Here is a 22,967-nt window from a genome sequence, read left to right as displayed (position 1 = left end):
TTCTATCTCTGTATCTATCTTGTACATTATGCTGTGTACATTGTACGTTACATTACGCGTCGATCTTTACCATTTGTTCGTCGTTTCATATACCGGTATACTACTTGTAAATATACATTTTTTACTGTTTTATCGCGATACGCGATTCCGCGAACAGCGACAGATACGTATTATATAATAAATACGATAGAATTTCAATTATCCGGCATGCTCCTATCGCTCGACGAAAATGTTCATGTATAATAATTCGCAGACTCGAAGAATATTTTAACACTTCCACGACCGCGCTAGAAACCCCAAAAATTTTCATAAAATTAAAATATTTCATTCAATTGAACGAAAGTTACGAAACAAACTTATATGGCGTCAATTACTTCATCAGCATTCGTAGCTTTTGCAAATCTTAATAAAATTAAGCGATCATTTTTCATTTTTCAGTAATCATCCATTCGGTCATCAATCGACTGAATTTAAAACGGGGAGATCTTCCCATTCGGTTGGCTAAGTGTTAAAGATATACTACTAATTTTATGCATCGTATCGATTGCATGGAGAATATGATCTCTTCGACGAACAGCCTGAAACCGAACGTTTCAAGGGTTAGACAAATATTCTGAAGGTATACAAATATTCAGGGCACTCTGCTACATCTATACCATGCACAAACAGTTTACTTATTCTTAACAATAGAGAGACAACGGATGATTCTTGCTGTTTTCGCCATAAGGCGTAATGTAGAAACCGGCACGAATCGACTGCTCTCGAACATTAAAAATAGTTAAAATAGCGGCACAACGCTCTTCGGAGTTTGATCAACTATTATGTTAACTAATTCTATTTTGCGTTGCTGTTTCTTGGTTTTCTTACACGATATCGGTGCAGCAGATTCTCCTAAATAGTTCTGTGCCTTTGATTTATTTTGTTACGCCCTCGTTTTGCCATAATTAATGTTTTTAGGCGACCCTGTATTGTACATATGCAAGCGACTGCGGTGCTTCTTACGGAGAATAAACGAAGCTCCGTTCGATGTCCGTACAGCGTCAATTAGTCCGGTGGCAAAACGCTCAAACTGTTAGCCAATATTACCGACAGTTGATTGATTGACTAATTGGCGCTGTACGGACATCGAACGGAGCTTCAGTTTTTCTTCAAAAGAGGCGCCATACTCCCCCCACACACACAATTGTAAGTACGCAACGCAGGGTGACCTAATGTAATAAATATGTATTATTTTTCAGCGACCTTGCATTCCTTTCTGTTCCGCCGGCATCGCCCTGCATCGCGCATCATTGTCATGTAGGATCAAGGACCACGTAGCACATAGCGTAGGACATAGGAGAGATTTTTACCGCATACAATCATATGTATGCATGCGATGATATCGTTCCGATGCCCGTGAGAGGGTATTTTTGAGAAATTAAATTGTAACTCGTGAACGAGGAGCTGAAATTTAAAATTGTTATCTCTTCTGGAATAATACATACCGATAAACTGGAGAAATATGTACGAACAATTTCAAAATTTACGAGATCCTGAGAAGCAAATGGAATTGCGCGTATTTATTCAAGGTTTGACTGAAGAAGAGGTAACAGTATTATATATAATAATTTGCTGTTAATTCGTCGATGACCTTCATTTTCACTAAAATTATTGTTCAAATAGCTCGTCAAAATATTACACACCAGCGTTTGTAAAACAGATGCACCAAAAATATTCGACGATATATTACAAGCATTTCCTGACTCAGAAGTTTATCAATCGAAGCGACGTAAATTGATCGAATCCACGTTACATATTTTAGGAAAAACAAAAATACCCACTGTGCTCGCGGATGCGATCATTAATCGAATAATTTTCGATCTTCCAAAGCATTCGAAGCACAATATCGTTAAACTTGTTGATGCTTGTGCGGTCGATATTCGCGACCACGATAATAAACACAACGAGCTGCTATGGTAATAGTATAAATGAGAATTACCATCGTTTCTTTATTATTTTTACATGCTTAAAAATATCATGCTCGTTTTACCATATTTTTCTACCAGCTGGAAGGACTTGTTACCCGCGTTGCTCGAAGCATTGGAAAATGAGAAACGTGTCGTTCACATGGATACAGAAGTCACCGGGAACGAGTACAAATCATTGATCGTTAAAGCAATATGTAATTACCGATGGAATATCAACCACCTACCTTTATTAGCTAAAATGTTTGGGTAAATGATTTTTTGTCCAAACGTATTTGTAAGTTTCAAACTCTATCGTACTATATTATTATACCAGAGAATATTTTTCCAAAGGGACATGGGATTGGATAAACAAGATCGTCGAATAGTTATCGGGGCACTGTGTCGTGCTCTGCCTGATTTATCGCCGAATCAAGTGCCACCCTTTGTTTATCAAGCTTTAAAATTGTGTAAAGATCGCGATAATCATTACTTCTTTGACACGCTGTGTAAATATTTTGAGTCTTCTTATGCAAAAGCAATCTCCATGGACGATAAGGATAGTATGGAAAGCATCGGTTTGTAATTTCGCAATTTTACAACATTATATGTACAACGTGTCTTAACTTATTCTATATATGTTGATCCAATTATTTTGTACAGGCATCGTTGGTTTGAAAGAGCTTGTAGATATAGAAAGCACGGTACTGTACTATGTCTACCAAGCTGTACAATTAAACCATGAAAGTCTGAAAGACTTTATTCGCTATCTTAAATCCACGTGCCAAGTGTCGGAATATATCTTACAACCATTTATGCTTGCTGTATTAATGTCTGTGTCTGGTATATACACGGATCAGGTATTAATGTTTCTTTTGAATAAATGCTTATTCCATTTCATTTAAGAACTAGCAAGGTCTGTGTACTATTTTACCAACAAAAGATGTATTCGACAGATTTTTGAAATACTGAAATTGACTATAGTCAATGATAGTTTGGAGAAAGAAAAAAGACAAACTAGTGCTTGGCTGAGACAACTTTTGCCCTCTGAATTAAATCTAATCGGTATTGTTCGACGAATCATAGACACCAGGTAAGGTATTACAATTTCTTCTATGTACGACATTCTTTTATGTATTGCCTTGTGTTTACAGTAACAAGGATCGCCATATGGTATTAAAAGGTCTCATGGAATTAGCATTCGTTTTAATGAGTACGAGCCAAAAGCTTAAACATAATACGTCGGTCTTGTGGAACACAGGAGCCGAGATTATTCAAGAAATAATTAAAAAGCGACACGAAACAGTAGCTACCGTTCTGCAGGAATTGATTGATAAAATAGTCGTGGGTGGAACACCGATGATACACTATACAGGTAACAAAGCATTTATATCGGACACAAATTGAGAATCGATAAATATAATATTCTAGAAAAAGTTCAATCAAACGCCGTATACATTTTAGATTGCTTAAAGTACGTATGCCGCGAATTATCGGTGATAGTCCTGGATCATCAAATTTGGATTATGACTCTTCTAGAACGGCTGTTGTTCTTACCGATTGTTGTAGCTGATCAAGTTTTGTTTGCAATTCTCCCGTTGATGAATGTATCGCCAAACATACGGGAAAATCTTCTTCTGACTTTACGAAAAGGTCTTTATAGAAAGGGTATAGCAAAACGTCAAATGGCAGTTACTGGATTTCTTGAAATGTTGAAATATTCGAAAATGCATTCTTTGAGCAACTTTAGACTCAGCCAACGCTGCAACTCTTCCGTGCATACTGTTAGCTCAAGTTCTACATCGACATTGACTCAAGTATATTCATTTTCCAACGAAATATAACAAACTTGAACACCGCTAATGTCGCGATAATATTGTTCGTATTATTTTTCTAATAGGTAGTTGTAGAACATTGTACACAACGGGAGAAGTCATCCAACGAAGCTGACAAAACTTTGTGTTACGAAATACTGGACATATTAAAAAAGAGCTTTACTTATGAGTTCGAAGTTAGACTGCACTTATACAAAGGTTCGTAAGACAGATTTCCGGGACATTTCCTACATTCTACGTACACGAAACGTTCGAACGATACTTCACATACATACGTATCTATGAACAATACATTTTCAGGTTTTTACGGTACTGTCGCAAGAAATCCCGAAATAACAGAAGTTGTACTGAATATGCTAGTTTCACATTTAAATCTTTACCTCGAAAAAGACGACATCTTACCACCCGTCAAATTTGAATTGTGCATCGACGTCCAGGAAACAGAAGTAGTTTTGAAAGAACCTATAGCGGAACTAATATTTGTGATACAAAAAATATATCATCGAATGTTTTCACGGACATCGAATATATCCGATGAATGGCATGATATTCTCGAGTTGTTGTGTACACGTATGGCCGCCACTAACTTGGAACATTTAAACCTGGTAATAAATTCTTGTTGTTCAACTTTGTTGTGCACAGAGACGTTTATGTTTGTTTATCTACAATTGGTTTAGGAGCGGGAGATAGATTTCTCCGAGGACTCTGTAAAATTCAAAATCAAATTGAGCAACCTCAATATGGCAATTACGATTTACGAAGCTTTAATTGCATTTCGAATAGGGCAATGGTTTTCGAAAGAGAGTTCAGCGATTTGTGACAGTATCGAGAATTTATTCGAGGGATATACGCGGTCGATAGATTTGATTAAAATGGTAATACGCAATTTTACATATTATACAAGATTATTCTTTCTTGTTTTTTCCGTTCCATTAGTCTTCAAGCTAATCTATGTACTCGTTGTGGTGTTATTAACAGCAGCAATCCATAAAAACGAAGAAAGCAGATGGTGGTAAAGCTAAGAAGAATAAAAATACGAGTCACACGACAAGAAAATCCGTCAAGTCTCTTCATGTTAAAATACCAACGACTATTATGGATCTGGACGCGATACATCAATGTTTATCTTTGTTATACTCGTAAGTGTACTCCCGTTTTAACAAAATATTTTTGATTAGATGTCATAGTTGCACGTACATATTATTTCCGTAGGAACAGACGATCTTCTTCGACTCAATGCCAAATTGTTAAACTTTGTGAAAATCGTAACTTTTGTTGTTACATACTCCAAACATGCGAGCAACTTTTACAAAGATCAAACTCACTGTTCACCGATACGTGCCAACAGCAATCGAACTTGTACATAGACGTTTACATTGACATCGGAGGGTAAGTAAAGGGATATGTAAAAAGTGCTTGTGTCTCGATATTTCGATATTCACCAAAAAAAATATTTCACGAACATCATGTTCTACATTTCATATTCAGGATACTATATGAACACTTTTTCATTAATTTGGTTAATGTAACTCAATACGATGAACAGATAATAATATTAGCCTTGCAATGTTTCAACGAAATTTGTCGTTCTATGTGTACAACATTCTCATCGGAATTGCCACGATTTCTCAACAGAATACGTAAGTAATCTCGCATTAAAACTAGTCCGCAATAATTCCAATGTCGTGTTAATTAATAAATGTACGTTTGTTTCTCGCTAAAGTACGATCGAAGCATAATTCCGCTTCGATGGATATTAATTTGCAACTGCAGGAAGTGATTTTCTCATTAAACGATCATTTCGTAGAATCGTTTAGTCAGGGGACAGATAGTAACGTAAAAAAGAAAGTACCCAGTTTGTTGTTGCAAATTATGGAACGGTTAGCGTACAAAATTAATTTTGCTGAATGCAATGGTGAAAAGGTTGGTAGATCGATCGATTGCGCGGTAATCCAATACCGAGAACACAGTCTAGTTCCTTTTCTGTATTAAGTAATATTTATTGTTTTTTAACGTTCTGCAAAAGGTATTCAAATGCATTAAGAAATTAGTGCAAACGAACGAGCTCGAAGACACTATCGTTGCTACTATTGTTCAGATTCTGTTACGTTTAGAAGAATATACGCAAGAGTACGGAGAGACATTGAATGAAATCTGCTTAAAACTATGTGAAAAAGTTGGCACAATCGATGGTGTAAGCTATCACACGAGTATCTATCAGTACTTTTTAATATTTTTTTTACAGCGGTTTGCGACTCGATGTTTTCTTTCTCGGGGCTGTTAACGCTTACGTTTGTTTTCACGAACGCAGAATCAACTAACATCGGACAAAGAATACGCGATTTTTCGTGAAGAAACATTCGAACCGATTTATACCACGTTGAACGATTGCATAAAAGAGAAATTGAGTAACGCTTCTTGGCTGCTGTCGCGCTTGAAAGCAGAAGATGCCATAGTTCGAGCATCTGGAACAATCGACGAAATCTGTATGTAATGATTTCAATTTGATAAATTCAATTCGATAATAATAATAATAATAATAATCTGGAACTTGTATTTAATAAAAAATATCAACGATGATAACGAAACAGCTAATAACAATTTAAGAGAAAAGGAGCGAAGTTTGTGTAAACAGTTGTCCTATGTAACGCAAATACTTTACACATTGGTAAACACATCGATAGAACCAGGCCCATGTACCGATATCACGTTCAAAAATTTACAATGTTTGTATCACTTGCTGGGGAACCTTACGAAATATTTTTATACGAAATCAAATGGACAGAACGCAGCATTCCAAACGGTCAAGTAGGTAACGAACCACGTGTATTTGTATTATATTAGTATTGTTTCGATGATATGAAATCAGCGATTTATTATCGTAATTCTTATAGCATTCAATATATATTACAGGTTCATTCAGGTAATACAGTTAGCCGGAAAGCCATTAAAATCTGCCTTTTACAATCTGGTGACATACCTCGAGGTAATCAAATTTGTTCTCAGCGTTATCTACGTTTTTCTTTTAATCGATAACTTGAGTGATGCTTCTCATTTGCAACCTTTTATCACAGGAAAATCAAAACAAAGTAAATGCGAAGGTTGACTCTCAAGCACGAAGGAACAAAATATTACGCGAAACGAAAGTAATACCACGCGTCGTTTACGAGATTGAGCAATTCAACAAAGAAGTATTGTTACTTGGCAAAAGAACAGGCGTGAGTACTATTACAGATACACTGATCTAGCGATATAAAACGCTCATCATTTTGCTGATACTTCATACAAAATTTGTATTGCTTTCTTGCGTACTTTTATGACAGATACCTTTGGAGAATCATATGAAACACAGCATAACACGAGACTTCAGAATTAAAAACCCGCAACTGGTAGAAGGCCTTGAAAAAATGGATACGAGCTTGGTAATAATCTTGATTGAAAAACTAAATATGCAAATATTATATAGACATTTCCCGTCTACATTATCATTTTTGTGCATAATATAGAATCACGTTAGCGAAGGGTTCTTCTAATAGTAAATTAGTATAATTTTTCCTGTCTTCGATAGCTTTCAATGTCAAATTCAGAAGATACGGAAAGCCAAAACTGCAATTCCAATATGGACGAAATGTCGGCCAGCACTGCCGACAACGCGACGCCTTCGAATAAACGTTCAAGAAGCGAAGAGATTGAAGCCTATTCTTCTTCATAAATTACCTTTAATATCTATTTTCCAAGATTTGTACTTTTTCAAGATAAACTCTTTGCGAAGGTAATCTGTTTATTTCTGCCATTTCTGCTACTTCTGCGGTGAACTTGTATACACGCGGTTAGGTCCTCTATGCAACAAAATCCAACGGTCTATTGAATCCTCCTTTCCTGTTCATGTATTGTCTGTATTTTCTTTTTAAAATAACATGCACGGCGCCCATGTCGTTGCCTTCAACCTTCTTACCCTTTGTAGTATCGAAACCACAAAAACCCATTATTCTCATCATTTCCTGTTCTTCAGGCGTTTTCCCTTGAAGATCAGCCTCTGTGGAACATTAATTAGCCATTGTTAACAAAATCATTCGGACTACAATGAATCGTAGCATTAATTATTTTTAACTTGCAACAACTATACCTGTGATGACGGGTCGTTCCGCAGTGTTGACTTTTTGTTTAGGTTTCGGTCTATCTCTTTCTCTAGATCTGGATCTACTGTATGAACGCCTATGCCTTTCCCGATCACGATCACGATCTCTTTCTCTGTCCCTCGATTTCACCCTATCTCGTTCTACGGATCTAGAATGATTTTCAGTTCGCGTCAAAGCTTTTTCAACGATGTGGACGCTTATCGAATACAAGTAGAAACAATTACCTTCTTCTCCTTTCGCGGGAACGTCTTCTTCTTCGATCTCTATCGCGTTCTCTTTCACGATCTCGATCTCGTGATCGATCTCTTCTTCTTGACGGGGAAGGTGTACGACTACGTCCCATTTTACGAAACTCTAGGTTAAACTAAAAGGCCGTTTCCACGACGTAAGTTTCGCTGTATTCCTCCAATATATCTGATCGTGAATTGAATCGTATCTCCAAACACCACGACTGAAAATACATATATAGACATGAAAAATAGAGAGAAAATACATAGACATGTTTTACAAAACAGGTTATGTTTATGTTTTGTGGACGCCATACCTCATCAGACTTGTGAAATTAGTGTAATCGACGTTTTCCATACGAGTTATCTTTACTTTAACGGACATTCGTGGACACGTAACGCCCAACGGGATTCAGATTGTACATTTTACAAAAGGAGAATACATCTTTAAAATGCCGATATTGTGTACGCACCGTTCAGCTGAGTTCAACACACAGTTCAGTATACATACATAGTCACAGACCGAGGATTCGATACGGTACATACAGGCATCGCATTTTACGGGCTTTTCATACATTGTAACGTCACTCGGGCGGTGCTCGATGGTACTAACGGACAATGATGGCGACATCTAACAGTAGTTAACGGCAACTCTGCGTACCATCACAGTACGTACATAAAGCTTGTTTACCAGAGATAAATGAAAGCAAAGAGGCAGATTATACAGAGCGCACATCCACGGGCTTACGATACGCATACGGATCCTAAATCTGTGCCTAGAGACAATCGAATAGTTTCAAATGTTTATTTATACTCTAGTCGACAATTTTCTACGGACACAGTTAAACGTAATAAAATCAAGACAGTCGAAGAAAATCAGTTTCGAAGGATAACAAAAATTGCAAACTACATATATGTATATATGTCTTTTCCTAACGTGTCGTATGCATAAATCTGTATGATCGTACATACGCGTGTATGCATGTACATTGGACATATGTACACGGATCACGGAATAGTTGAGAGAGTGGAGATTTAAAGATCTCGAGGCGTACACACACGTACATTCGAATAGAAATAGAACAGAGGAATTTGCATCATGAACGTTTTGTTGGAACAGTTTTGCACAGCTTGGCCAGCCAGTGTACATATAGTACGTTCGGGTCGAAGAAGTGGCTAATACGCTATTTATATCTGTTTATTAAATGCGAATCTGAAATTACCTGCGACGTAACCGTTCGCGAAGGAGAGTTTGTCGTTATGGTTCTAGCGTTCGGAGTCGATTCCAACGTTCCAAAGCGAATGTTAGAATCATTTAACGATAAAACGAAACGCGTACAGTGTGGTAGACACGTTCGATTCGATAATCGACCGACTATGAACACGCCGAGGAAACCACACAATTCTTAACAAGATGATTGCTTGCAACGATTACGAGATAATTTTGAGACGACGCGAACGCGAGGATATAAGCGGCCGTCGACCGTACTCGCGTCATCAGTCTCTATCGTTCAGAGAAACGGCGTCACGTTTTTCTAAAAACGCGTTCGTAGTTGGTGCTTAACGGATCGTGCCTTTCGTTAACTATTCAGGGAACTATCTTTTCGAAATGGTAAGATGGAACTGTTGCGTTAACGGTGTAGATCCGTGAAATGACGATGGCGACGATCAATGGATAATTCAATGATACGGTGAATGTCAAAGTCAAATTCGAGCAAACTGTCGAATGTCGACAGTACGTCGGTTTTTTCATGTAAAAGTTGCTTTTTCTGTGCACTAATATATCTGTTGGTATCGACAACCGGGGAAGTACGATACGAGTAGAAAAAAAGTAGGGAAAGTAAAAGAGAAGGGGGAAAGTGAAAGGGAAAGGGAAAAAGTGTCAGCGCGCGACACAAAATAAGCTTTTTTGTTCCAGCGTGAGTGCATATCCATTCACGTCGGCCAAGCTGGTGTGCAAATTGGAAACGCTTGTTGGGAACTTTATTGTTTGGAACACGGCATACATCCGGATGGACAAATGCCGACGGATAAAATGTTTGGAGACGACAGTTTCAGCACTTTCTTCAGCGAAACTAGTGCTGGAAAACACGTGCCTCGGGCAGTATTTGTCGACCTAGAGCCTACGGTGGTCGGTAAGGGAGAACGCGAAAGAAAATTAGGGAAAGAATGACGGGCAAACAAAGAAAAAGAAAAGGAGAAAAGAAAAAAAAATAGATACGAAACGAACAATGGAAACGACGAAATACGATGATTGTGTTTGCAGATGAAGTACGAACGGGAGCGTATCGACAACTATTTCATCCAGAGCAATTGATCACTGGCAAGGAAGATGCAGCAAACAATTATGCGCGCGGCCATTACACGATTGGCAAAGAAATCGTCGACTTGGTGATCGATCGAGTTCGCAAGTTAGCGGATCAGTGTACCGGATTGCAAGGATTTTTGATCTTTCATTCGTTCGGTGGCGGTACTGGCTCGGGCTTTGCTTCTCTCCTGATGGAACGTCTTTCCGTAGAGTACGGAAAGAAATCGAAATTGGAATTTGCGATTTATCCGGCACCACGGGTTTCCACAGCGGTCGTCGAACCTTACAATTCTATTCTCACCACTCATACAACCCTCGAGCATTCGGATTGCGCTTTCATGGTAGACAACGAAGCTATATACGATATTTGTCGGCGCAATCTTGACATCGAAAGGCCCACTTATACGAACTTGAACAGATTAATAGGGCAAATTGTGTCCTCTATAACAGCTTCGTTGCGATTCGACGGCGCGTTGAACGTCGATTTAACAGAGTTCCAAACCAATTTGGTTCCCTATCCAAGAATTCATTTCCCATTGGTCACCTATGCCCCCGTAATATCAGCCGAGAAAGCTTATCACGAGCAACTTTCGGTAGCAGAAATTACCAATGCCTGTTTCGAACCTGCGAATCAAATGGTCAAGTGCGATCCTCGACACGGTAAATACATGGCTTGTTGTATGCTCTACAGAGGAGACGTTGTTCCGAAAGACGTGAACGCAGCTATTGCTGCCATCAAGACCAAACGGACGATACAGTTTGTCGATTGGTGTCCAACTGGTTTCAAGGTCGGAATCAATTATCAACCACCAACGGTTGTCCCTGGCGGTGATTTGGCCAAAGTACAACGAGCAGTCTGCATGCTGGCCAATACTACGGCTATCGCTGAAGCTTGGGCGCGATTGGATCACAAGTTCGATCTTATGTACGCCAAGAGAGCTTTCGTTCACTGGTACGTTGGCGAGGGAATGGAAGAAGGCGAATTTTCTGAAGCTCGCGAAGATCTTGCAGCACTCGAGAAAGACTACGAAGAAGTTGGACTAGATTCGATCGATGTTGAAGCAGATCCGAACGACGAATATTGATGCACCTTCGTCTCTTTTTCTCTCCTATTGTCCAACACACATACAGGGCGACACGCACACGTTCTTTCTCTCTCTCTCTCTCTCTCTCTCTCTCTCTCTCTCTCTCTCTCTCTCTCCCCCTCTATTTCATTCGTTGCAATCCAGAGTTTTTTGTTCAAGCTGTAGACAAATAAATTACAAATATTAGGAAATATTAATGAGAACGGTACAGAACAATACAAAAAGGTTGAGAATGCGTAAATCTATTCTGTATAATTTGAAATCACGCCAATCATTTTCTAATTGATAAAAACTCGAGCATTCATAATCCATGTGCCACACATGTAACGTTGCGTACATATGTACATCGACATAGCGTTCAACAATTTTGTTGTCAGATTTACGCAAGAAACGTATCACCACATCCTCGAAAATTATATTTCTGTGGTTGTTTTGTGAATTTTAGATGTAATTTTGTTTTATTGCATTACACAAACGGGGGCTGGGAAGGCGAAATTAAATAGCGGATTAAATACATCAGCGTGACGCCTTAACAAATTAAAAACGTAAAAACATTAACAGTACAATATAGTTCCTTATCATAGACGTAATGCGATGGCAGTCTTGAGTCCTGGAAAGATGCTGTGATTGTTGCACAATTAGTTTTACTTCCGATCTTCTATTTTCTATTTCCTATTTTCTATATTCATTCGTCTTCTGGATCCGTACTCTTGTTTCGCATTGCGTTCTTCGACTCTTCTGTCTCGCGTTGTCATCGTTATTCGATTCCATTCATTTGTGTTTGTTTGATGGTTTCATTCTTTCTTCCTTCCTTTACTTATTTATTTATTTATTTATTTATTTATTTGTAATAAGCTTTTGTTCGTGGCAGTGTCTGCGAATAGAAAGAAAAATTGAAAATCAAACGATTAATAATAAAGGTGGGAAGGTGGATACGAAAGGAAACGAGATCGCAGTATGCGATTCGATATATTTGAATGCGTCGCGACTGGAATATATGGATGATAAACAAGAGACAAATTTGATAGAAGGTTAAGAAGTATAACGGCCGTGAGTGACAATACGATTCATACCGTTGCAGCAACCATGACAATCTCTAACTGGCGTCTAAGTATATAAAAACGCGTTCTAATTTTACTGCATCTATGCGAATTACAGTAGCGCCAGCTCGTCTACGCTAAGATAAAAAGTATGCAGAGACGTGTGGAAACCTCCTGCCTACCTTGACTTACATCGCACGCCTTCTCGGTAATTCCAAAATATAGGTACGAACGGTAATGGCCGCGAGTCAACGAATATCCAACTAACTCGGAACTGTTAAAAGTAGACAGTCCCGCCGTCTTGAGATCTCTATATCGAGGAATCATTGTAGAAATCTCCGATGTGATTCACGAGACTCCTCGGTTGCTCGATATAGTACAAGTAAAGATGCAGGATCGAAATAAAGGACCGACCGATCGATCACTCGTGAATATATAACAAGAGTTATTCTTGACACAACGATATGCGTATACGTACCGAAATTAGGACTACCTACGCCTCGACCGGCTTCTTCTTTTCTTTCTTCTTCTTTAGGAATGACGGTGTCCTGAGGCCTTTCTTCTTCTTCTTTTCCTTCTTTGGCGATTCCTCGCTAACGCTCACATCCTGCGACACGGAACCCTTAACACGGAAGGTCCCAACCGTAACCATAAACCTTTTTGCATGCACATGCAAACAGCCAATTTTTGCTAACACATGGCTACATGCTTTTCCACCCCACCCAGTGTATTTCCACGTAAACCCGATCTGCGGCCTTTATCGTTCCACAACATTTACTTTACGCGTTGTCGATGACTCGAAAAAAGAAAGAAAAGAAAAAACAATACCTGCCGCCGCCGCGCCAACCCCCCAGCCTTGCCCGCCCACTCCATGCAAGCGAACATTATCTCGACAAAACTAGCTTGTTCGAAAGCCGTTTGTAACACTATTTATGCATGAGTTGGAAAATACTTGTTCAATCTGAAGTGATAAAACCACGAAATGCAGAACATCGATGTGTGGATAAACTTTACAATGAATAAACTCTCCGAGAATATGTAAATGTATAGTATGTGGTGTTGGTGGTGGAAACGATAGTGTTTCGATATTATCTTCGAACACATTTTAAATGTTCTCGAACTTTCAAAGCAAGTGTAATCAAATCTTTCGAAACGACGCTAAAATAGTAAACGACTATGTTCGATACGTAATGTATATGTAAATGTAATTTTTACACGATAAACAGAATAGTAACGAGACATCGAGGACACATTGCTTTCGCGATACCGCGTTAAGTTGCTTAAACGAAAGCTTGAGAACAACATAGAATGTGTAAATCTACGAAAGTACGAGCAACAAACCTCTTTACTACTTTGCGAAAATGTACTGTGATGTGCATCCGAGTGATCGCCGTTTACGGTATTTTCTCCTGTAACATAAAGCATAAAGTTACGTATCACAAAGTCGAAGCGACGCGTTCGTACGCAATGTCTGCCGCAAATTCGAAGCTAATACTAATTGTTAGTTTCTCTCATTTGACAATGTGTAATGCGTGTTAATCAAGGTAGCAAAGCATGGTAAATGCAACGAACCGCCGAAACCAAAATACTTACCTCGGATATAGGAACCATGTATCGCGGTGTATCGAGATTCATACAAATGTATATGGATACAAGCACGAAGTAACAAACAGATTCACAAGTGATTCCCAAATAATTGCTAAATGATTTTATAGTCGATTTCAGAAACGCGAAAACTTCGGTTTTATGAAAGAAATTTATTTCATTGTGAACTCAAAATAAACACGTCCAATGTACGAAGCAAAAATACAAAACACGAGAGCCAACGAAAAATGTGAAACTTAAATGAGAAAAAAAAGAACAGAAAATCAACAACATCCTTTGAAATATACTGTCGGCCTAACAACTGACAAGAGGTAAATGCGTAGTGTACATACATAGAACGTAGAAGTTATATACGCTTCCATCGAAAAGTCTACACTACCGGTAGCGTACAATCGCAACACGCGATTTTCCAATAAATTCCGACACTAAAAATGCACGTGAACAAAGAAAATGAATAAAAAAAATAAACTGGAAAAGCATTTTTCGCTATACGAAGAGACATCTTCGAGAGAATGAACGGTCACGCTCGAAATGTGGTACACGTCCGATCATCCGATCTAGAAGGTTCATTTAAACTTCCTTACTCCTGCGACGCATGCAATTGTTATCGGTGAATCGCTCTTTCCGATTTTCAAACGATCAACCGTTTTGTTCATTGAACAGCGATCGCCCCAACGTGTATCATGACTTTGCACAATTGTTGTCGCTTTTTTTTTTATTTACAGATGGTAACGGAGACACCTGAGATCGTGACTGAATGTGCAGCAATGTTTTAGGCGCAGTAAATAGTAACTCTATTTAATTGCAGTCGCTCTCGCTTTTAAAACAATTATTGAAACTGGTTTCTCGTTGCGTATAATCGAAGTTATTGTAAGTGAAACTCATAGTTGACCTGGCAGATCACCCCGGCCCGCGATCGATTCCGTTTTGTCGTTTACATAAATACTGCATCTTGTCTCGTCTTTTCGGTCCAAGATTCATACCGCTTTCGAACCGTCAACAGTGCCCCGACCATCGTGACTCGGCTCAACTCGAAAATTCAATTCAATATGTTTTTCGTTGTCCTTCGCCAAGTTTCTCCTCGCTATGGTATGGAATTCGAAAACGACATCGGTCGAATCAATCGATTCGTTGTTTTCTTTGTCCATTTCGACGGAGGTGTCGAAATTAGCGGTGAACGGCCCTTGAACACTACCGATAATATTTCTAGTATTGTCAGTTTCGATAAGACCCACGTTTACATTGTTTTTAGCCTTTTTATAAGACCAATTGGGTACCGTTGTTTCAACGATTGTTGCAGTATTCTCGTATATTCGTTCAACTTGATCGTTTGTATCGATTATATGATGAACGATTTCACGCACAACGGAAAGCGGTCTATTTTCATTGTCATTCTCGATCCACGAATTCTTCCGACGTATTCTGGTATCCTTCTCCGTGGGATGGTAGATTTCGTTTTCCACAATGGATAACAGGGTCGAGGACGAGAGACGTCTAGAAAATGAAGGCGAAAATGTTGAAATAGATACAGAAACAGAGGTAGGGGTAGAGGTAGAGGTCGAGATAGGGGTTGAGGTAGGGATACAAACGGAGGTAGATGCGAACGTGGACGCGGGTATATCTAACAGACCGCGCTGATCGATAGATCGTTCACCACAAACGGTACAAACTGTTTCGAATATTTCTGCGACGAGACAAGAGATACTCGCATAAATATCGTTTGCATCGAGCTCGGCGATGATTTCGTTCGCGCTAATGCTAATGTCATTTCGAAAATCGTTAGCATTGGTCTCGAGTAATTCCAAAACCGATGAACCAGGAAATTTTGATATATCGGATTCTTCGTGCGAATAAACTTCGGTCTGTTCGCTCTTAAACGAATAATTATTATTCCTTCCAGCAAACTTAAAAGCACGAGCATCTTCTAGAAGTTGATATTTTCCGTTCTCATCGGCAAAATCGTCAGACCAAATCAAATCAGGGCAGTTCTCGAAGTTACGGAATTCCTGTTTCTCCAGGTTCAATCGAACACGATGATTATAACGTATATGGTCATTGTTTGTTTCGACGTCCTCATTGTCCGGACACTCGGAGTCTATGGACGGCGTCAAACTGTATAGTAACGTCATATCAGCGGTGTTCAAATTATATTTGGTAGAAATTTGAACAGCCGATCGCGAAAAACCGTTCGATCGAGTTTCCTTTGAACACCCATCCGTATCGCTATCGCTTACAATTTCTGCGACACCTTCCGAAACGTTTACTTCGACCAACTTGTAATTCATTGCTACGTCCTCGTTGTTTTTTTCAATTATTCCCGATATCGTTTGATCGACACTTCCTCTTCCAGCATTCCACAGACTTTCACCCGCCTGCTTCTTCATCACCCCCTTCTTCTTTCTCCTCTTTATCTTCTTCTTCTTCTTCTTCTTCATTTTCGAAAAACAAGGTTCAAAACTCGAGTCAATCAAGGTGTCAATTTTTTGAGATACCGCTTTCGAAGAGTACGATATTATCGTGGGGGTCAGTCGTTTCGCGATAATCCCGCTTCTAGCTATTTCCAATCGAGGTTCGTGTCCGCATCCGTAACCGTGTTGATTACAAACTTGGCTGACGCACTCTTTCTTGTCGACACAATTTTCATTCTTGATCTCTTGGCCATTTTCACTTTCGCTGCAATATCTGCTCCATGAATCACGATCTGCAACCACATTGTCCAAGAACACCACTTTCGTATGGAAATATTTAACCTCTTTGATCACCTTCTTTCTCTTGGAGACAGAAGATACGTGTTATGATCACGGATGCTCACACCAGTGTACCTGAAACTCGACGCATTCGCGGGGAACCTATATACATATAAAGAAAAAGTAACGCGTTTCGATAAACTATTATTACATACAGTAATAAGCGCTTTCACAGCGATACTGTAATTATCAGAAATCCGTATTCTTTAAATTTTCACCTTTTTTTGCCTTGATAATATGTCGGGATTTTTCTTTTAAGGATCGACGATTCGTAATTGGCGATTACAAGCGTGATTACGATACATTGTGATACGATAGGATGCTATACGATACGATACGATACGATACGATACGATACGTGGCGTTATCCGTGTGCGTAGAAGACAAAACAGAAGTTGAAAAAAAAAGAAAAAAACAAAACGGTTAATGACAATAGCAAACATGCGGATATGCGAATTTATGGTCATGCATGGTGCAAGCGTTAGTGATCATAAATAAAAAGTATTGTAATAATATGTAAGTAGACACATGGATTTTAGCCTTGTTCTTCGATTACCAAAAATTTCATACAAACAGCGTTAGAATGTTCACTGTATACCGAATAGTAATTGTTGACGATGGTCGATTGAAACGAATGAACAAAAATAAGAAGAGACAGGAGTAGAGACAAAAGAGGATTAAAGTAAAAAGGCAATGCGAACCAAGGCTTTCCATACTATCAGTTTTTTCCCCCGTGATTTACCTAACCCTCGAAAATGTTACGTGTCTACGCGAGAGCGAGAATGCCATTTGAAAAGAGAAAAACGCTTTCGCGTCGACACGTAGACTATGGTAACAAGCCTTAATCGACTTACCGTCGCTGAGGACAACTTCTGGCTGACTCGGTGCAGGCACTTGTTTCGTTTCTATCCGGAGCACTCGCGGTTCTACCAATCAAAGTGAAACAATTATGCGTAGACGATCAATGGTTGACACCACGACGAGCAGAATTGAATCGAGTAAACGTGTAAAAATATTCTACAAAATATTCTACAATATTATTTACCATCTCTACTTTCCTCTTCAGTTTCCGAAGTTACAGAAACTGGCGACTGGATCGGACTTTTCGCAGTGCTTGATTCGTGTGTTGCGCGGCTGACGTTGAACGACGACAAGGCCTCTGATTCCGATTGCGACTCGTCATCTGAACCGAGAAGATCATCATGGTATATACTATGTAGTACTCCTACGTCGAACGAATTCAATGATACTCGAAAGTGCGATCGCACGTTCTCACTCACATGGATCTCCTTTCTGTTTACGTTCGACTTCTTTCTTATATTGATCCAGTTCTTGGTCCGTAACGGCATCGAAAGGATTTTTGGCATACGGAGTCTTGTAGACCATCGCGTTGTGCTGAAAGCCTCGTTGAATAATACCTTTACTGGCTGCCCCTACCAAAACTACTTGTTCGCCTGTTCCGCTAATCGTGGCATCCTTCGAACAAAAAGAAAAAGAAAAAAAAAGGAAAAAAAAAGAAAAAGCGAAAAGTTTATCTCAATCGTTTATCTTTACGAGAAGCAGAACTATTACCGATAATATTTCACTCTGACTGAAATAATCATGTGATTTCGACCTCTAAAAAATATTACCTGCATCTTCTTAGCTTCCTCCCATGTAACTCCTTCCAATATATGAGACTGCGGTCCAGCCGATATTTTGTCCGCTCTCCGATAATCTTTAATCTAGAGGCAATGGAAAACTTTTGTCAGAACACAACGACACAACACTTCTAAGAGTACTACTGCACGTTGTATTAACTATTTAAAAATTCGATACGTCGATTGTCAGACTAACAACGAATACTTACGCATCGAAACACTTACCTGTTGTTGTATTTGCTTAAACTCCTTTGGATTGGTGTTTTTCGGTACAAATTGAAGAGCATTCTCGATCTTGACCGGTGTACTGCTATGGGTCGGTGAGCCGTCTGATACCCACTGCACACAAAACCAGAACGTTAGTCGACCACCGCCAATAATTTAACATACGATACAGCATCGTTAAGTGTCTCTCGCGTTGTTTGCGTACGGTATGTGTGCCTGTTGAATCGGTGAGATCGCCGTGTATCATTGCAAACCATAATATTATATCATATCATAGCATATCATAGTATAATATAGTATAGTATAGTACAATACAGTATAGTACAGTACAGTACGGTATACTACACAGTATATGTAATACATTATATTATATTACGTTATGAGAAGAGATGCTGTAATCTTTAGTATCGTTCGCCCATCGAATTCGATAGTTCGAGTTCTTCGGCTCGTCAACAGCTTCGATCTGTTGCGTAAACACATCCGCGTCAATCGATCGCGAATATACTTTTCTATACGAGTTTCCTTTTTCTCTATTTACAGGGTCAATCGATCTGGTTTTGTAAATGCAGTGGGGCGAAGAATCGAACATTCATCGCTTCGACGACACGACTGACAGGCACACATTCATACACAGTCTCGAATCGACGCGAAACAACGTTCTACGATTACGAATAACATTGTAATCACACAAAATCGACAAACCATAATGCTTACAAATTTGTCGATCATGAAATCTAACCGTCAAGACTGATCGAACAACCGCAATGTTTTATTTTCCATTGAATAGTTTTCTGGTGTAGTTTATGGATAGCATGCTGTTACATTGACGCGGCACGATAAGGTCCGTTTTCTTTTTCTAAGAAATTACCTATACACGATGAACAGTAGACATATATTTATTTGAATATATCAAGAAGCTACAATAGAGAAATCCAGTAAAGTTTATTAACGGTGACAATCGTTTTAATACGGACCAAACGACAAACTATTTACGGCTCGGTAGAAGGAATTTATCCAAAACCATATCGGTGATTCTTATATCATAAATTATGTTTTGGTTGTTCTTCCTCTCACTTCCCCTACGCTCGCTCATTCTCCCCGTCTCGCTCGCTCTCTCTCTCTCTCTCTCTCTCTCTCGCTTTCTTTCTCCATTTTCATATTCTTCTTGCTTTATTTCAAGCACGCCCTATTTCTGTTTGTATATTATTTGCCCGCAATGTATTCTCTATTGAATTAGCATAAAATGGAATGCATGTAACAGAATACAAAGATTTTTCATTGCACGACTCACTTGCGATAATCAGACCGACAATATGATATAGTTATTGTTATACACAGTAAAAGCGATTAAATCGTTCGTAATGTTCAAATAACTTTCTTGAAAAGAGAAAAATAATATTAAAGTATTGGTTCGTCTGTTCAAAAATGCAACTGTATATGTTACTGGAAAAAAATGAAAAGAAAATCAATGAATGGTATACAGCATTCTTACCTTTCATCTTTTACTTATCGACTAACGAAATGAGTTACAAAAGGTTGCACGTACGGTTTCTTTTCTTTTAAACGAATAGCGAGCGATAGTTCCTACAAAGTTACAAATATAAGAACACGTGCATTGGAAATATTTACGAACGTTGATACTAACGCTTTTCGATAGCATGTACTCTTTGTTTCATAATATAATTTGGATTTTTCGTTCAATCCTATCGGTAACATTTCTCCCGAATTACACCTGACATTTCTTAATATTATTATACATGTTCTTCCGTACGCAAACATGTTTCTGCATCTATTCGGTTTTATTTTCAAAAGTGATAACCTCTACCTTTGTGATCTTTTTCGGATCAGGAGTTCCCGTTTCCAGTATTTCAACCTTCTGATACACATTTGGTGAATTCAACCAACGCGATCTGTCAGTGCCTTTCCGACCACCTTTCCAAAGCCTGTAAACATGAAAAATAAACAATTCAGTAATCGAATAGAGTATTCAATGGCTCCTAATTGCACGTTCAATCTCTTGAGAACAGGCCTTGTTTTTATATTTACCCTTGTTTGTACAGTTCTTCCTCTTCGAGCAAATATCCCAAGGATGATACTGCCGGCGGTACTTCGACGTCGTTCCGACGTCGAGGAGGTTCTCCTTTCACCAATGGGTTTCTATACATATATCCTGTACGAAATCCCTAGAAGAAATCAAAATTAAGATAAGATACGATAAATAAGTTGTACGAGTAAAATTGGAAAAAAAGAGGGAAAGAGAGGAGAAGAGAAGAAGAGATGCAAAAAGAAAAAGGAAGAAAAGATAGGCGGAAAAGGGAAAAAGAGAGAAGGAAAGAGGGGAGAAAGGAGAAAAATTGTTGCAAGGATGCTTACAGCATTATCAAGCATCCTCATGAGCGCTTCGAATTCTGATCCACCGATTCGCCAACGTTTCTCGAGTTTCTCAGCTATAGCTGGACCCTCGGGAATCGAGATTGTTTGCTGAGGAGTTGGTGGTTTCCTAGAGGCTTCAAAGATAGCTTTCTTCGATTCGTCGGAGATGAGATTTAGATTATCGAGCCCTGCAGGCATCAATTTCAGTTGCGTTTCGCAAGCTAATACCGTATTATAAACGTTAAAGAAAGCTTCCTCGACAGTTTCTCCGCAACAAAGAGCGCCGCGATTTGTCAACAGCATCACTTTGTTCACTGGACCAAGATTTCTGGCGATCTTTTCCTTTTCCTCCGGTTCGAAAGATCCACCTATATACTGATGTGTGCTCACCTCCCCTATTACTATACTCTCTTGTCCGATTGGTAACAAACCACACTTTAAAGATGAAATCTGTAAAATATTTTAAAAATGACCGGAGTTTATCATGCAGGAAGAATATACATGTATATTGTCCGAGAAAATACGATCCTCGCGTAAATGATAAATTCTTCGCTTACAGCGGTTACGGACGGAGTAGTGATGTGAACGATGCACTTAATGTCAGGCCTGGCAGCATGAATCGTCGAGTGCAACTGAAATCCTGTTACGTGGACTCCAAAATTGGTCGTTCCCTGTTCCACGATCGTCCCTTGCATATCAACCTTAACCAAACTAGAGGCAGTTATTTCATGGTACAGTAATCCGTACGGATTAACTAGAAAGTGTTCTTGATCTTGGTTTAGACGAGCCGTGATTTGTCCACCTACGCCCTGAGTCCAGCTATAAAGGTCGAGCAATCTGAACACTGCTGCCAACTTGCAGCGTAACAATTTTTCTCCTTTCGCGTAACCCATACTTTCAACACCGCGTATATCGTTGATGGGTAACACGCAATTCGAATCTGTAAACAGACGAATCTTGGCTGGCTAATCTGCTCACATAAACAGTGACTCATAGGGGTTTATTGGGTTCGCTCAATCGACAAACAAAATAACCTACTTTTAAATACATTGCCGTTAAATCGAGCACCTTGCGCGCCCATCATGTCCGAGATTTGCTGTAAAAGGCCAGATGGTCCGGCACCGTCTTTCATTTGCGTCTCAATAATACGTTCCAGTTCTTCCCGAAAAAGTCTCGAGTTCATCATCATCTCGACTCTCTTCCTTCTTTCCATTTCTCTCATATCCTACACAAGAAACATTCGAAACATTCAAGTTTCTGCACAGATAATTCTCATTCAGAAAATCAAATTAGAACAAATAATGTCGAGTGTATATTACCGCGTCGATATCGGCAGGCCTCATTTTACTTTTCTCTTCTTCTGTCAAACCATCCATTATTCCGTTCGTATGGGGCTCGGACAGCGTTTGTTGCTCACTCGTGTCTGCCATTTTCGATCGGCTAGTAAAGATCTCTACTCGTCGAATTCAATCTCTCCTTTGTTTCTCGAAGCTATATATGTATATGTATATATATTATACTCCTATTATTTTTCGTTGCCGTTCTATCCAATTGCTTCTTTTTCTTGTTGCTCCTCCAGTTCCGCCTTCTCAACCAATACCGCTGCCACCGCTGCTGTTTCTACCGCCACCGCCACCACCGCCGCCGCCGCCGCCGCCGCAGCCACCACCGCCACCGCCGCCGTCTCCTTCTTCCTTCCCCTTTGCTGAATACCGACTAAAACAGATTCGATTCCTTAAAGTAACGTTACTACTGTCACGGATGCTGTTTCATCAACCATGCACGACGTCTACGTCGACA

At 39.3% G+C, this 22,967-nt stretch overlaps 4 protein-coding genes across 13 annotated transcripts; 2 read left to right on the top strand and 2 right to left on the bottom strand.

The window, feature by feature from the left end:
• The first annotated feature begins 1,173 nt into the window (after nt 1-1,173).
• Nucleotides 1,174-7,554, top strand: FANCI (Fanconi anemia complementation group I). 5 transcript variants are annotated; one of them, XM_033466469.2, is made up of 22 exons: nt 1,178-1,585; nt 1,663-1,955; nt 2,046-2,213; nt 2,298-2,521; nt 2,607-2,803; nt 2,900-3,036; nt 3,098-3,318; nt 3,408-3,760; nt 3,844-3,976; nt 4,079-4,383; nt 4,456-4,653; nt 4,760-4,917; nt 4,991-5,167; nt 5,267-5,418; nt 5,502-5,701; nt 5,805-5,972; nt 6,090-6,264; nt 6,370-6,586; nt 6,692-6,764; nt 6,853-6,996; nt 7,102-7,200; nt 7,347-7,554. In XM_033466469.2, the coding sequence occupies exons 1-22, from the start codon at nt 1,502-1,504 to the stop codon at nt 7,488-7,490; spliced, it is 4,020 nt and encodes a 1,339-aa protein (XP_033322360.2). In that variant the 5' UTR covers nt 1,178-1,501; the 3' UTR covers nt 7,491-7,554. The 5 variants fall into 5 exon arrangements, with proteins under 5 accessions (XP_033322365.2, XP_033322364.2, XP_033322361.2 ...); XM_033466468.2 differs by having other exon boundaries at nt 4,757-4,917; XM_033466470.2 differs by lacking the exons at nt 6,853-6,996; nt 7,102-7,200; nt 7,347-7,554 and having other exon boundaries at nt 1,176-1,585; nt 4,757-4,917; nt 6,370-6,590.
• On the bottom strand, nt 5,754-9,002 carry ytr (U4/U6.U5 small nuclear ribonucleoprotein 27 kDa protein yantar). Of its 2 annotated transcripts, XR_004489738.2 has the most exons (5): nt 8,462-9,002; nt 8,142-8,368; nt 7,905-8,065; nt 7,496-7,814; nt 5,754-6,243 (listed from the first exon to the last, which is right to left on the bottom strand). XR_004489738.2 is itself a non-coding variant. In XM_033466497.2 (4 exons), the coding sequence occupies exons 2-4, from the start codon at nt 8,258-8,260 to the stop codon at nt 7,618-7,620; spliced, it is 477 nt and encodes a 158-aa protein (XP_033322388.1). In that variant the 5' UTR covers nt 8,261-8,368; nt 8,462-9,002; the 3' UTR covers nt 7,478-7,617. The 2 variants fall into 2 exon arrangements, 1 of the variants encoding a protein (XP_033322388.1); XM_033466497.2 differs by lacking the exon at nt 5,754-6,243 and having other exon boundaries at nt 7,478-7,814.
• A 158-nt stretch (nt 9,003-9,160) lies between these two features.
• LOC117218231 (tubulin alpha chain, testis-specific) lies at nt 9,161-11,976 on the top strand. Of its 3 annotated transcripts, none has more exons than XM_033466484.2 (3): nt 9,161-9,297; nt 10,063-10,279; nt 10,411-11,976. In XM_033466484.2, the coding sequence occupies exons 1-3, from the start codon at nt 9,244-9,246 to the stop codon at nt 11,535-11,537; spliced, it is 1,398 nt and encodes a 465-aa protein (XP_033322375.1). In that variant the 5' UTR covers nt 9,161-9,243; the 3' UTR covers nt 11,538-11,976. The 3 variants fall into 3 exon arrangements, with proteins under 3 accessions (XP_033322375.1, XP_033322376.1, XP_033322377.1); XM_033466485.2 differs by lacking the exon at nt 9,161-9,297 and adding an exon at nt 9,316-9,756; XM_033466486.2 differs by lacking the exon at nt 9,161-9,297 and adding an exon at nt 9,317-9,835.
• On the bottom strand, nt 11,965-22,743 carry hts (adducin 1-like protein hts). Of its 3 annotated transcripts, none has more exons than XM_033466478.2 (14): nt 22,487-22,743; nt 22,206-22,392; nt 21,725-22,107; nt 21,168-21,617; nt 20,841-20,977; nt 20,620-20,737; nt 18,795-18,908; nt 18,561-18,653; nt 18,210-18,405; nt 17,975-18,112; nt 17,784-17,855; nt 13,919-13,986; nt 13,056-13,184; nt 11,965-12,411 (listed from the first exon to the last, which is right to left on the bottom strand). In XM_033466478.2, the coding sequence occupies exons 1-13, from the start codon at nt 22,595-22,597 to the stop codon at nt 13,071-13,073; spliced, it is 2,181 nt and encodes a 726-aa protein (XP_033322369.2). In that variant the 5' UTR covers nt 22,598-22,743; the 3' UTR covers nt 11,965-12,411; nt 13,056-13,070. The 3 variants fall into 3 exon arrangements, with proteins under 3 accessions (XP_033322369.2, XP_033322367.2, XP_033322370.2); XM_033466476.2 differs by having other exon boundaries at nt 13,056-13,199; nt 22,487-22,742; XM_033466479.2 differs by lacking the exon at nt 13,056-13,184 and having other exon boundaries at nt 22,487-22,742.
• Between the last annotated feature and the right edge of the window lie 224 nt (nt 22,744-22,967).

The sequence above is a fragment of the Megalopta genalis genome, chromosome 3, assembly GCF_051020955.1.
Source record: "Megalopta genalis isolate 19385.01 chromosome 3, iyMegGena1_principal, whole genome shotgun sequence".
NCBI lineage: Eukaryota > Metazoa > Arthropoda > Insecta > Hymenoptera > Halictidae > Megalopta > Megalopta genalis.
Note: the sequence above shows the minus strand (reverse complement) of the source record. Positions and strands in the feature narration are given on the sequence as shown.